Source organism: Montipora capricornis, unplaced genomic scaffold (genome assembly GCF_036669925.1).
Source record: "Montipora capricornis isolate CH-2021 unplaced genomic scaffold, ASM3666992v2 scaffold_422, whole genome shotgun sequence".
NCBI classification, from domain to species: Eukaryota; Metazoa; Cnidaria; class Anthozoa; order Scleractinia; family Acroporidae; genus Montipora; species Montipora capricornis.
The window spans coordinates 76,072-90,000 of record NW_027180154.1 but is presented as its reverse complement, the minus strand read 5'-3'; the positions used below and the strand labels follow the sequence as shown (position 1 = coordinate 90,000).

General features: G+C 41.8%; 1 protein-coding gene across 2 annotated transcripts in view; it reads left to right on the top strand.

Annotated features, from left to right (window-relative positions):
* The window catches only part of LOC138035561 (uncharacterized), a 25,250-nt gene extending 11,616 nt beyond the window's left edge, over positions 1-13,634 (top strand). Inside the window, exons 2-3 of one of the 2 annotated variants that reach the window (XM_068882209.1) lie at positions 3,958-4,983; positions 5,952-13,634. In XM_068882209.1, coding sequence (XP_068738310.1) covers positions 3,972-4,983; positions 5,952-11,065 — 6,126 coding nt within the window. In that variant the 5' untranslated portion in view covers positions 3,958-3,971 and the 3' untranslated portion in view covers positions 11,066-13,634. Of the gene's footprint in view, positions 750-3,957; positions 4,984-5,951 lie in introns of those variants that run through there. The other variant, XR_011129611.1, reaches the window with a different exon arrangement.
* The last annotated feature ends 295 nt before the right edge of the window (positions 13,635-13,929 follow it).

The window sequence follows — 13,929 nt, the reverse complement described above, 5'->3', positions numbered from 1 at the left end:
AGCTCTTCCTGGCAAGAGTCGATCGGACTCTCGGAAGTCAGTTCGCGCGTGACAGAAAATATCTCTCAGCCATGACGCGAAACAAGCACACGTGAAATATACGTCGTTCTTGTGTATCCTGCAACAACACCATTGTGTTCAGTAAAATCAAGAGAAAATGAGGGAACAGAGAGGGAGGCTCCCGGTCCAGCCCTTGGGATATGTCATGTCCACGAAAGTTATTTTTAGACGAGCGGAAGTCTTCCGAGACGTCCGCATGCAGGCCAACCTCGGTCCGATGTTTGAAAGAAAATGAATATTCATCAGCCTTCCACGTGCGCCGTCATTTTCTCTTTTCACTAAGAACCTGAGAGCGAGGCAAGACTGCATGCGGACGTCTCGGAAGACAGATGTCCGCTAGAACAAAGACTTCCGCTCGTCTAAAAATAACTTTCGTGGACATAACATATCCCGGCCAACGCCCTGAGCCTCCCTCTCTGTCCCCTCATTTTCTCTTGGTAAAATTTAGTGACAAACTTTCTTGCAGAGCCTCCTTTTACACCTTGAGCTTTTCACATGTCATCTTTTGGTACCATGATATTTAGTGTAGCCAATGTCGAAATTACTGACACGTCCAGCTGCAAACTTGACAAACTGATTAAAGTTCTTCTTAAAAACAACTGGCATGAGTGAACTCTCAAAAAACTCTCCGTCATTATGTGAAACAACAAAGTCAGCTAGCTTAGCTCTTTCTTCTTGGTGTAGGGGCATGTTTACATCATCAATAAAATATCCACTCTCTGCATTTTGCTGGAGTCAAAAGTTTTTTCTCGGAGGGATAATTCTTGGGTCGTTGTCGAAAAAAGGGCAGAAACTGTCTGTTGTTTTAAAGAGTAAAGGAGCGAGTCTGGGTAGCATTCAGCCACCATCGCAACAAGGACTTCAAACTCTCTTCGTAACTTGCTTTCTGAAACAGAACCCTGGGCCGGGCCAGTTTGCTTCTAGATAGTAGAAATGTGGAAGTAGACACATGTCTGCAAATGCTGCACAACACCAAAGTTGAAACGTCCTCTTCTGTCAAAAGTTTCAGAAGTTCCTTGATCCTCGCAGAGCGATGGTAGGCAGGGACGTCCAGGAAATTTTTTTGCTGCAACAGCAGATTGCAGCGGTGGTCTTCTAAGGTTTTCTTCGCGCTTGTGGCCTGGGTACGTTTGGAAATGTTTTCTTAATCCTCGACCTGTTTGGTAGGTTTTTTCGCAGTCGGAACAACTAAAGACCTTGGGCATGGTAACAGTTTAAAGTATCGCTCATACGTCAAAAACTCATGAGTGCATCTGGTGATGACGTGCCCGTAGCTGCAGGGTAAACATCTGACAAGGGGTCACGCGAGGAGCCTCTCAAATTTCCCAGAATATTAAGCCTAACTTTATGGAGCTTTTTGGAGTTTATTTTACCGTTTCGGGAATTCCGTGTTTTCAATGTTCTAAGATGAAGTCAGAACATTGAAAACACGGAATTCCCGAAACGGTAAAATAAGCTCCAAAAGGCACAAGAATACACCAGAGGTGAGTCATTTTCATCCCTTTTACTGAATGAACATTAAATTGAGCGGTATTTTATTTCCCATACAAAGTCTTATAACGCGTTTAAATTCTCAACGGCTGTCTGTAGTGACGCGAGCTTGGGCTGCCCATGGAGCCCCGTACGCATTTGATCGTTTACTTGGAGAGGATTGCAATGCTATCGTCTTCGTAAGTGTTCCACTGATTTAACTCATGAAAGATTTGGTCTGTAGCCTCACTTTTCGTGGCATTAGAGCGTCATATGTAGGAGACAACATATTTAAAATCTTAAGTCCCGAGGCAATTCTCAACGACTATCGACACATTTTTCGTCGAATGGAACAAAAAAATTTAAAATGCATGTGTATTCATCGACGAGAGTCATTGCATCTCGAAATGGTAAGTTTCACTAAGATCTATCTTTTAATCCTGGTCTAGCACGTCTCCTACACCTGAAGCCTACCGGATCTTTCATGGGTGAAATCAATTGACTTTCTTGCCGATTCGAAGCTTTCCCTCACCTAGTTGTAAATCTTCTGAACTAGTGTTTCGTTTCTGTCACCACAAATTACGGCACAAAGTGTTGGTCCAAAAAATATCACTTGAGATCTCCTTTCCAATCAGTGACTCGAGATGTAAATAAGCTTTCGTTTTATTTCGTCTTTGTTTCCGATACCTTTAGCACAAAGTCAACAAATTTCCTCTTTCTATTTCGTAGAAACAAACATCTTCGATGGTTTTCGTCGGATTGCGCCATCAAGTGCAGGACTTGCGAATGACGTCATCATCCCCTTTTTGGCGCGAAACGCAAATGCAAACCTTGCAAGCGAAAGAAGTCGACCTCTCGCGACTTTGCCGCTCGCTCGCTCATCAGCTTCGCGTACGAAAAATCACGTTTCGCTCGCCAAAACATTTTTTCCTGGGATTCTCGTGAGGTCGACTTGTGGCAAGTTCCGGACTAAGTTTGCAGCATTATTGAGTGATCTACGCTGACCAAAATTTAAGTGGCTCGTATTTCTTTGGAGCTAAATTTTCAAAATGGTGGTCAATAAGGTAGATTCGAAACGTGCATTGAACAACGTCTCCGATAGTTTTAAGATTCCTTGGCTTTATAGCATAGAAGTAGTTCTAAAAGGAAAGGATATATTTGCAAGTCGTCCAACCGGGTACGACTCTAATATTCAGAGCAGCACCGATCGTTGCTGATGAGCACGTTGGTTCTCACGGTGTTGATATGGAAAAATAAAAATAAAAGCCAATCAAAACTCGTTGTTTCAATGATGTAATGATCGAAGGGTAATAACCAATCAAATCATTTTCCACACATTCCAGGAAAAATCACGTGGTGTTGAACACGATTGCCAACGGTAAATCACAGACGATCCTTTCCGATTTTTTTTTTCGGAGAGCGGGCGGCTGTAAACAGGCTAAAAACCCATCGCACAAATCAGAAATTTGCATAATGATTACTGTAAGCTCGGTTGCATACAAGCAAGTTTCTTGAAAGCCGGGTTTGTCTGGTTTTGAAGCGCCAGGTTTGTCAAGGAAAACTTGCTCGTCTGGAACTACCCTAAGCACCCCTTTATTTCCATAGTTAAATTTTTAGTAAATTTAGCGGTTGTACCTAATAAAGGACCAGTCATTATTTATTGTCTGAGGGGCGGCGGGGGATTTTTCGGGGGGTTTTCTTTAAATAGCTACTTTTTACTGTAAGTGTACCTCAAACAGGCACGTTCATCTTACGTGAAGCTTAGCATAAGACTGAACAAAACACAGTTCCCTTGGAGAAAAATTTGCTGCTATACCACGTTTCCGTTGAGGTATAACTCGTCAGACGAATCGCAATCAAGCTCTCGACGCTGTGTTCATAGACCGCCTCCTTTACAAGAGCAAGAGCGTCTCGAAGGCCTGCTGTTAACTTAGACTCAAAAATCGTGTCGCGATCCAGCAGCCACACATAGGTTCGAGATGTATACGTCCTCACAAGTTTCTGTATGCTTCTTATATTTGCAGATGGTATCGCCACAGGTGCCAGTTTCTTCCCCCCCCCCCCCTCTTTAAAGTAATCTCTTTCCTTTCTTTTTTTGTTATTTGGATTTCCTTCTAAGTTTTTTTTCCTTCACGAATTGCTCTTTGCTTCATGAGAACTCGAGAATCATCTGTGAACTACTCTCTCTGAAATGATTGCAATGACTCTATTAACTCCCAAATCGTTCCACTCTCATCCCAAATTGATTCTATAAGACATTGTATGAACTTACGAATGAATCTGAAGCGCGCGAAAAGGGACTCACTGTGCAAAAATTAATTTTGGATTCAGCAGAACAATTGCATCTTATTTCAGATGACAACGGTGCTCTGCTTAAACGATGTTTCCGTACAAATTAAATTGTTTTTTTTTCTTTCATTCAAAAAGTGTGTTACATAGCCATGGCATCCACGAGCAGCTCTAAGGCATTCGTGCAACTGACCTCCCAGGAAGAAGAAAATTGGCTTTCTCTGGGACGTGCCTTAACATCACTCCTCTGTCAAGGCCTTCGCTCATTCGTTAAGCAAGAAGTGGAAACTTTCTATAAGAATGTGACAGCTGCCACGGCAGTCCCGCCTGCTGGACCCTGCACCTGCGTCTTTGATCCAGGCAGGAAAAGGAACCAGTATCATGACATGACCAACTGTGCATGGGCAAAAATCCTTCAGGCGGTTCACCTCGGCAACAAGCCTAATTGGAAGCAAAGTGACTCCACCAAATGGCTGGACCCAAATATTGGACAATGGGAGATAGCCAAGCTTTTCCTCCCTGATATTGGGGCACACACCATCATAGAGAGCGTCGAGGATATGGAAATCACTGGTATCCTTAACTTACTGTTCTGGTGCAATCACTTCAATGTTCAGCGGCCACTTATAAAAGATGTTCGGGACATCCGAAACACCAAATGGGCACACGTACCGAAGTTGGAGTTGTCCGAAGCGGAGAAGAAGGCTGCATTCGAAACAATTGAAAAGCTTCTCCAAGATCCAGAACTGGCTGGAGATGCTGGCGCTCAGAGAGCTATGCAAGATATTGTGGCCCTTAAGTCTTCATCCGATGTGCACATATTCAAAGCTGAGGTTCTCTCTCATTACGAGGAAGCGATTCGCAATGATGTGACGAGCCTTCAAAGGGAGTTGAAGACACTGAAAAAGGAGTCCAAGAAAAATGAGAAACAACGAAGTCGCGTAGAAGGGCGATTACGTAATTTGCAAAAAGCCTTAGAGAAGCTTAAGGTAGAGAAAGGAGCTTCGGTGTCTGTATCAAATGTGTTAATTCATGTGCTGGTCTTCATAAGTTTTTTGGCCGGAAGTGCCAAAGGCATGCGACGAAAATCGGTTACCAACTGGCTAATACTGGTGCTTCTTCTGTGTCTCCCTGGCATTTTGGATCACAAATCATACAAGGATGGTAAGCTTACACAATGTTGTTATTTTTTTACATTCGAGAGTTGGAAGCAACATTCGTATGTTAGTGTATTCAAACAACGTGAAATTTTCGTGAGGTATTGACTCGGATGGGAACTCTAAACTGTTTTCCACCCCGTTTTCGTATCAAATGAGAGGTAGTGAGACGAGGCAGCGGTAAGAGCATCCTGCTACCGCATCCATCGATGGCATTTCCTCCCACTCACTATTTGCCTCAACACTTAAAGTCCGGCTTTTTGTGAAGTGTCGGGATAAAATGCTGCTCCCTAGCTCGGCTAAGCTCTCGCTTCTGGTGACCTTTCCTTCACTTACTCAAGTTTACCCTATCTATCTGTCCTAACTTATAGCTCATCCAATTAAAATTGATGCTGATATTAAAGTGCTCATAACCCTTACCAGTGACAATGAATTCCGATAATATAAGTCTACCAAAGACATTATATGAAGAACTAAATATTATTCTGTCCTTTGCCTTCTTTTTATCAGAGGATAAAATCACCCGAAACGGCTCATTTTCCGTCATTTTGAATTCAAAAGGGCGCAATCGAAAGACTGGGAACTAACTAGCTTGTGAAGTCAAGCCGGTATCTCATCCCCTCTCATCATCAGATTAATAGCTTGTCACGGAGTCAGATTGACTTTCAGACATTTTGTCAGGCAGAATCGTGAAGACCTCAGGATTTCGCACTGAATCGCTTATAGTTTTAGTTGTTTGTTTGTCGTGGAGATACCGGGTTGCCGTCCCCCTGGCACTAGAGCCAGTCTTCATCGTGCGCGGTTTTAACTTTGAAAACCTTGTTTTCGATTGCGTTTTGAAAATCACTGGTACCTTCCAATCCCGTTATTGTCTTTGTTATTGCTAGTTTACCATGTCTATGTTTCAGAAAAAGACAAACTGGCCAGTGGTGATAGGCACTTTAAAGAGTGCAATTTAATATTTCTATATTTCAGGATGTCCCGTCGAAGAAAACATTGTTCCATTCGACACGAAAGAGTTTAACTTGACGGATTACTTGGCTGTTGCTCGAGACAATTTCATCGGCCGTCGATGGTTGTTTCAGGAGATAGAGAATGCGTTCAACCTTGCATTCCAGCATGTGCCTGGTGTTTTAGTGATCGGTGACCCGGGTGCTGGAAAGTCTGCCCTGTCAGCCCAGCTGGTATGTTCCCGGACCTCAAGTCGAACCATTCACGACCATGTATTAGGATACCACCTCTGCAAGCATTCTGATAAAAATACACAGAACGCAGGGAAGTTTGTTCGTAACTTGGCGCACATGATAGGTAGTAGATTACCAGAGTATGGCTACATGGTCACTAATAGTTCCTTCATTCAGCGTTCACTGAACACTGACTGTGTTACCATTCAAGATCCTGTTGGGTGCTTCGAGCAAGCAATATTAACACCCTTAAGAAGCTTGACGAATGAACCGAAAGAGAACTGGTATATCGTCATTGATGCCCTAGACGAATGCCTCACTCAAAGTGAAACAAGTCACAGTATCGTGTATTTGCTCAATAACAAACTGCCTCGATTTCCGTTGTGGCTGAAGCTGGTGATGACTTCTCGTAACGAGTCAAGTGTTTCATTAAATTCAAACAGCATAACGAAGCTAATCATTGATCCCGAAGACAATCGAAACATGGAAGATATCGAACTCTTCTTGACCTCAAAGTTTTATCAAGATGGTCCTTTGCTTTACCAAGTAAAGAGCTGGTTTGGCGACAACAGCATAGAAAACACGGCAAAATTGATTTCTACCCTGTTGAGCAAAAGTCAGGGAAATTTCTTGTTTGTAAAGGAAATGCTTCATCACTGGGAGACGTCCAAGGCAGGAAAAGGAGATCCACATGTACTACCCAAAACGCTGGGAGAATTATACAACAGTTACTTTGAACGACTGTATAATCGGCCGGACCAGTTCCAACCTCTTCGACGAGTCCTGGAATTACTGGTGGCAACATTTCATCCCATGTCGCTGAAGGAAATTTACGACGTCCTGAGAATGAGGGAGGTACATCTGGATGAAGACTATGATTTTAGAGATAGAATAAAAGAATTGGGTCATTTTCTGAGATATGGAGAGAATGACACGGTGACATTGTATCATATGTCGTTAACGGAATGGCTTACAAGCGAAAGAAATAGAAATAGTCCATTTTACGTTAGCAAAAAGAGAGGGCACGAAGTGTTTTGCGAATTCTACTTCCGCTTAATTGCTGGTGGAGACAAGACTGCACTGATAAAGTACATTCTTACCTTGGCACAGCACATTGCGTACGGTGGCTGGAAGGAAGCCTATGTTAACGAATTTCTCAAATTTCCTTCTCAGGTTGTCAATTCTTCAGACTCCGAAAGTAACAGGACTTTGTTACACCTTGCAGCTACAATAAATAGCACAGCTGTTTTGGAGCTGTTATTACGTCATTTTAGCTGTATTGATTGCGTCGATAATCGTGGAATAACACCAGCATTTCTGGCAGCAGAGCATGGTCTTGTACACAATCTGGCGTTAATGGTGAAAAGAGGAGCCAGAGTGAACCGTAAGACAAAGTCACTAGTATCCATTTACGAAGTGCAAGATACCATAGAAGACACCGTATCAGCTCAACTTGTGAAAAACGATCCTATATCCTTTCCAGTTCTTCAATCGAAATCAAAACTTTTGTCGTCCACAATGCTACACGCAGCAGCTCATGGAGGACATTTGGAAGTAGTTTCCTTTCTTCTTGACAACGGGGCTTTCATTTCGACAGTTGATGGTGTTCATCTGACGGCGCTTCAGATAGCCGCTGAGCACGGACATTTGGGGGTTGTCAAAGCGTTACACGAAGCAGGTGCAGTTCCAGATCAAACAGCTCTTCATCATGCAGCAGCAAACAACAGGTTGGAAGTTGTAAGGTACCTTTTGCAAATGGGTGTGCAAGATCAATGCATGAGATGCGATGGCTCTTTCTACTGGCTGCAAGCAAAACACCGTTTGCAAAGCCGAACCAAAGTGAAAACAATAGTATTTCATGTAAATAAAAGTTGTCTCAGTGATGAAACGGAACTCAGATATCTAAAGGACGGCTGCCTTGAACGAGAGGTAAACACCAGTGTCAAGTTTGGGGAGCTTTTTGACGACAAACATTTAATTTTTTGCGAAACTGCGCTACATACAGCTGTCTCGACAGGCCAAATAGCGGTAATCAAGGAACTACTCTCTAAGGGCACAGGAGCATTGGCTTGTACGGATTATACAGGAAGGACTCCCTTGCATGAAGCTGTTCGTAAAAATAACAGTGAAATAGTAAAGTTACTGCTCATGAAAGACCACACAATGATACATAAAACATGCAATCACTGGCAAAGTGTGGGAGAAGACAGTGAGAAGGTATCATTGACATTGAATCATGACGAAGCTATGGAATACCACGGAGATATCTGTCATTGTGGATACACCCCACTTCATCTAGCTGCTCGGTATGGGTACTGGAAAATCGGAATTGATCTTTTACTTAGAGGGGCAGATAAGGAAGCTCGAGACTGCTTCGGAGCGACACCTCTTCATCTGGCAGCTTGTCATAATCAAAGACACTTTCTAATGCTCCTCATGCTTGAAGATGTCGGTGCTAATATCAACAGTAGAAGTTCCAACGGATCAACACCACTCCACAGCGCTGCAGTATGTGCTGCCGTTGAGGTCATCCACCTACTTCTGTACTATGGAGCAAACATTACGGCAGCTGATAAAAACGGCCTCTCGCCACTGCATTATGCAATTCTTTACGTGCAACCAAGCCAGCTTGATCGGGAAATAATCTGGAATGAGTCTAGTACCGGAGGTGCCCTTCATGTATTAAAGATTGACCGGAGAGGCCGTCTAGCTCGTTTTTATGAAGACGACGACCTTCTTAAAAACACAGAACATTATAGATGGTTAGACACATTTATCGATTTGATCTTGCATGGTTCCGACGTAGATGCGGTTGACAAAGATGGTCAATCATCATTGCATCTGGCAGCTAAAAATGGTTTGGCTGATGCCGTCAATGTTCTCCTGCAAAGGAAAGCAAAATTTGAAATACGTGATAAACTTGGTAAAACACCACTGGAAATAGCGGTGGAAAATTCCACTGTAGAATCTAAACCTATTAAGTTTATTCATGGCGAGAGTTTTGATCAGCTAAAATGGCAGTTACGTGATCATGAGATGGTCGTCCACCTTCTTCTCTCATCTGGTGCTTCCTTCAAAAAATGCAGCCGTAATGGCACAAGCTTGTTACAACATGCTTTTGCAAACAACCAACCATACATTGCTCAACTTTTAGTGCTGAAAGGAGCCAGTACCAATTGCAAGGATAATCAAGGAAGGACACCGCTCATAGCCTCTCTCCATAATGGTGGCGACTGGGATAGCTATCCCTTGAAACACTTGAATAAGTCGGTTAGAATAACATGTGGCAAGCCATTTAAGTTATCTGAGCTTCATTTGCTCTGCTATTTGCCGCCGAAGGTAGAAGATGATAACTTCTTCCAACGCGCTATCTGTGACCATAAAACGTGCTCATCGAAGAAGAGTCCTTTTATTGAGGCTATTGAGAGCCATAGACTAAAGTACAAAGTCATCGACTCTTGCCTGGATGCCGAAGGATTTACACCTCTTCACAGGGCTGCACAAGGGGCCAATATAGTGGCTGTTCGTACCCTCATTAAATACGGTGCAAATCTTTCCTTAGTGACTCCACGTGGATATGATGCACTGACGCTGGCTGCTCTCCATTCTGGAGGTAATATATGGCCAACCCTTGTCGGAAATGAGACAATGTTAGAAAAGGACATGGCCTCTACAGTAGCGATTGAGCTTCTTCACCATGCGATGAAAACTCGCGGTTTCCAGGTTGTTTGTGACTACAATAAACCCGAGCTGACTCTCTATCATTTAGCAGCGTCTCGTGGGCTAGTAAAGTTTATACAAGTGATCCTTAAAGAAAAGGGACAGCACCGAATTGACGTGAATTGTTCTAACAGTGATGGGATTACCCCCCTTTACTTGGCGAAAGTATTCAGCTTTCAAGTCAAAAAAGGAGTTGTTAATCCATGGAAAGAAGTTGTAAGGATAATCGAAAGTCATGGAGGCAGAATGGCATTTCCAAGTAGAGATTCTGAACTTATCACTATCTATAACAGGTTGCACGGTTGGATTCCTAAAATCATTGATGTCAAACTAAGGCCTGACGTCCGCAGTTTTGTTGTTGGACTTCCATCTATATTTGAGTACTGGAAGAACAATTCAGTTTATTGTAGCCGACACAGCTTTGAAGAGAAAGATTTCCAGATTGGTTCTCCTGTGTCGGTGGGGATCATCCAGAAAGAGCTTCTGCGTCAGCTAAAATTAGTAAACCGAAGACTTTGTTTTTCTCCAATCGTGTCCTGGGCCTTGAATGACATTGACTTGTGTCTGTCTAAAGCAAAAAGTGTACATTTGTTCTTGAAAACTATAGGCCTCTTAAGTAAATCTGAGGTCTTAGCGAGCAGTAGATTCAGGAATCTGTCTTATTACTCTTACCAAGCCATTATATCCATTCTACCAGTCAAATTGTATTATTTCATGAGGATGTGGCACGCAGAGGTCTTTGAGAAATTTGCTTGTACTAAGGTAGTGTCTGGTACGTATCGACCATATTTCGTGGATGATAGACAACTGAGGCGACTCATAGCACGGTATGAAAAAAGTATTCCAATGTGGTATTTAGGTCAGATTTGTTCATCATTTGAGATTGCTTTTTCCTTTCATCTCTTGTATTATTTAAGGAACAATACCAACGTGGAGTTTGCCAAGTTATACCACAATTATCCATCCTTCATAAGAGGGCGAATGGGATGGGCAGTTAATCAATTAGGCACCCAAACAGGTTCATGGCCATTCGAATTTCTTGTTAAAATTTCCTTAGGGCTTTACCAAAAGTATGATTATTTAAACGTTCTTAACGTTGGCTTAGATCCAAAAACTCGTGTTCCGCTTCTTTCTGACAAGATGGGGCAGATACCTCAGCAAGCAAGAGAAAGGTACAATGCATAAATGTACAAAAAGAGATAACTGTCATGATTGCTTTCAAATGTATGTCTTTAGGTTAATGATATATATAGCTTTTAAATCTATGAATGCCTGGGGTATTAAGTACCTAGCACCAACCGTAAAAAGCTGTAAAAGTTTAATTTTTTATCGTTAGATTGTAATTAGTGCATTTAATACATGGACTATCATAACAGAAACATTGAGGTACATATATACATGCATGCAAGTTAACTTCCAAATACACGACTACCACATCGACCCAAAAGCCTCCTATAAAGACAGAAATGGGCATATTTAGACTTAAAAACAATCCAGTCCAATTTTGACTGATTCAAGTTTTCTCCAACTCAAACTACATTTTTAAATCGCACTTGTAAACGAGCAGCAATTTATCTCTGCGATATCGCAGGGATTTCGAACAAAAATTGGATGTGTAGTTTGGGCTTTAGACGTATTGAGGCCCTTAACTACGCGGCGAAAAACTTCAGAACTGTGATTTAATTAAAACAAGTTGAAATTTGACTGGAGGCAGTTCTAAATAAGCCGTTATCACTAAAATGACCGAAGAAGAGATCAAATTCAGCAGCTCAATAAAAGGAAATTTAGAATATGAAACTGTGTCAGAAAACACAAAAGACTTTGTAAACTTTGCTAAATCGTTTCCAAATTAATCCTTAAAAAAAACAAGAAACAAAACAGAAAGGGTGAAAAGGCCAAAATGAAAATAATCGAAAAGTGTTTAACGAGAAAATGTATGAATTTTGGGAGACAACAAGCATCCATGTCCAATACAACCAATCGGAGTCGGATCGTCTATATCATAGACGATCCGAGTCGGGCCGAGTTGACCCCTCTTGGCTAATACAAGTCGTGTCACTGGAAGTCAGGTCGCACGAAAGACAAAGTAACCAGAGGCCACATTGGCCTTTACTCGGCCTTCCAAGAGGCAATCGGAAATTGCAATTTGATACATCACTGATTTATCTACACGGTTGTAATAACGATATATGAATTCCTTACCATATTTTATTTTCACTATGGCATAACACAAGGATTAACTTCGCTCCATGTGGTAAAAATAGACAGTTAGTACAACATTTAAGCTTATCTGTTTTTTATTAAATCCAAAGAACAAACAAAATTTGTAGATAGTCATCGTAAATTCAATATATATAATACTTAAAATCGAGTTTAATTTTCAACATAAATTGGACCTGAAACCTATAATATCTGCAATATCTTTAACATCTACATTGTCCAAAGTCACGGAGGGGTATGTCATCGACAGAGCTCTCAAACCCTTGATGCTCGAGTGTATGGATCCTAACCAGTTTGGTTTTATTCCTGATTCAAGCACTACATTTGCACTCATCTCCATGCTGCATCACTGGTCTGAAGCCACTGACGGGACTGGCGCCCATGTTAGAGTAGCACTCCTGGACTACAAGAAAGCCTTTGATCTTGTAGACCACAATTTACTGATCGGCAAGCTCTATAGCCTAGGAGTAAAACCCACTGCTGTCAACCGGATGGCGGACTTTTTACGAAGCAGATATCAACGTGTAAAGCTGAAATCTGATTGCTTTTCGGATTTCAAATCAGTCCCGGCTGGAATTCCACAGGGAACCCGGATTGGCCCATGGCTCTTTTTAGTTATGATCAACGACCTCACAACGAGCAATGCCCTCTCTTCCATGTGGAAATTCGCTGACGACACCACGGTCTCAGAAATTTTCCCCAAGGTTGGTGCTTCAGTGCTCCAAGATACATTACATGATGTCCTTCGATGGTCTAACGACAATAGATTCAAACTAAACTCAATTAAGTGTAAGGAACTCAAAATAGATTTTCGAAGGAAAAATAACTTGGACACTGTTTCTCTTGAGGCTAATGGTAACGCTTTTGAAATTGTGAAATCAGCTAAGATATTAGGTGTCACTGTAAGGAATGATCTTAAATGGATCGATCATGTAGATGATATTACTAGGAAGGCGTCCCGACTAATTTACTTGCTTAAGCATGCAACTTAAGCGCGCTGGCATAGACCGTAAGTCTCTAATTCCATTTTATTGTGCGTGCATACGTTCCGTTCTGGAATATGCATGTCAGGCCTTCCATACTAATTTGCCAGCCTATTTGTCCGACCAAATAGAGAGAGTTCAGAAAAGAGTCTTAAGGATCCTATTCCCAGAGGTTTCGTATAACAAGGCCCTGGAAGATGCGGGTTTAAAAACACTCTTCCATAGACGTGAGGAATTATGTAGCAATCTGTTTAAACAAATAGTAGAGAGTGACCAGCATAAACTAGCTTGCCTGCTGCCTGCGCACAATGACAGTGAGAGAGATAATTTTAGGACTAGGCGTATGTTTTCAATCCCGAATGTGAAAACAAAGAGGTTTAGAAATACTCTCATCATGCACTTTGCAATTAAACAACAATTGTAAATAGAAAATTAATACTAGTGTAGTTAGGAATTTTATAGTTGAATTTTTAAACATGCTGTACATAACACAAGTAATTCAGCTTATAGCTGCAAGTTGTGGTTTTTTAATGGACGATTTACTTACTTAATTTTCAGTAAGGCCATCCCCTTTTTTTTCTCCGTTTAGCGTCGTCCGACCGACCCAAATTTTTGGCATTTTCCAAAAGAAAAAAAAAGGTAACGACGTAATCCATTTTTATGTCACATAGGAGTTTCGTTAATTGATCCTTTTTCCCACGCTGTCTTAATTTTGCAACAACATCCACCAACTTTTCCGCCATATTGATTTTGGGTTCACGTCTTGTTGTTTTCTTGGCTCCACAGCTATGATGCTGGGGTACCAGGCCTCCGATTCCGCTTATGATTTTTTTTTTTCAATCTGAC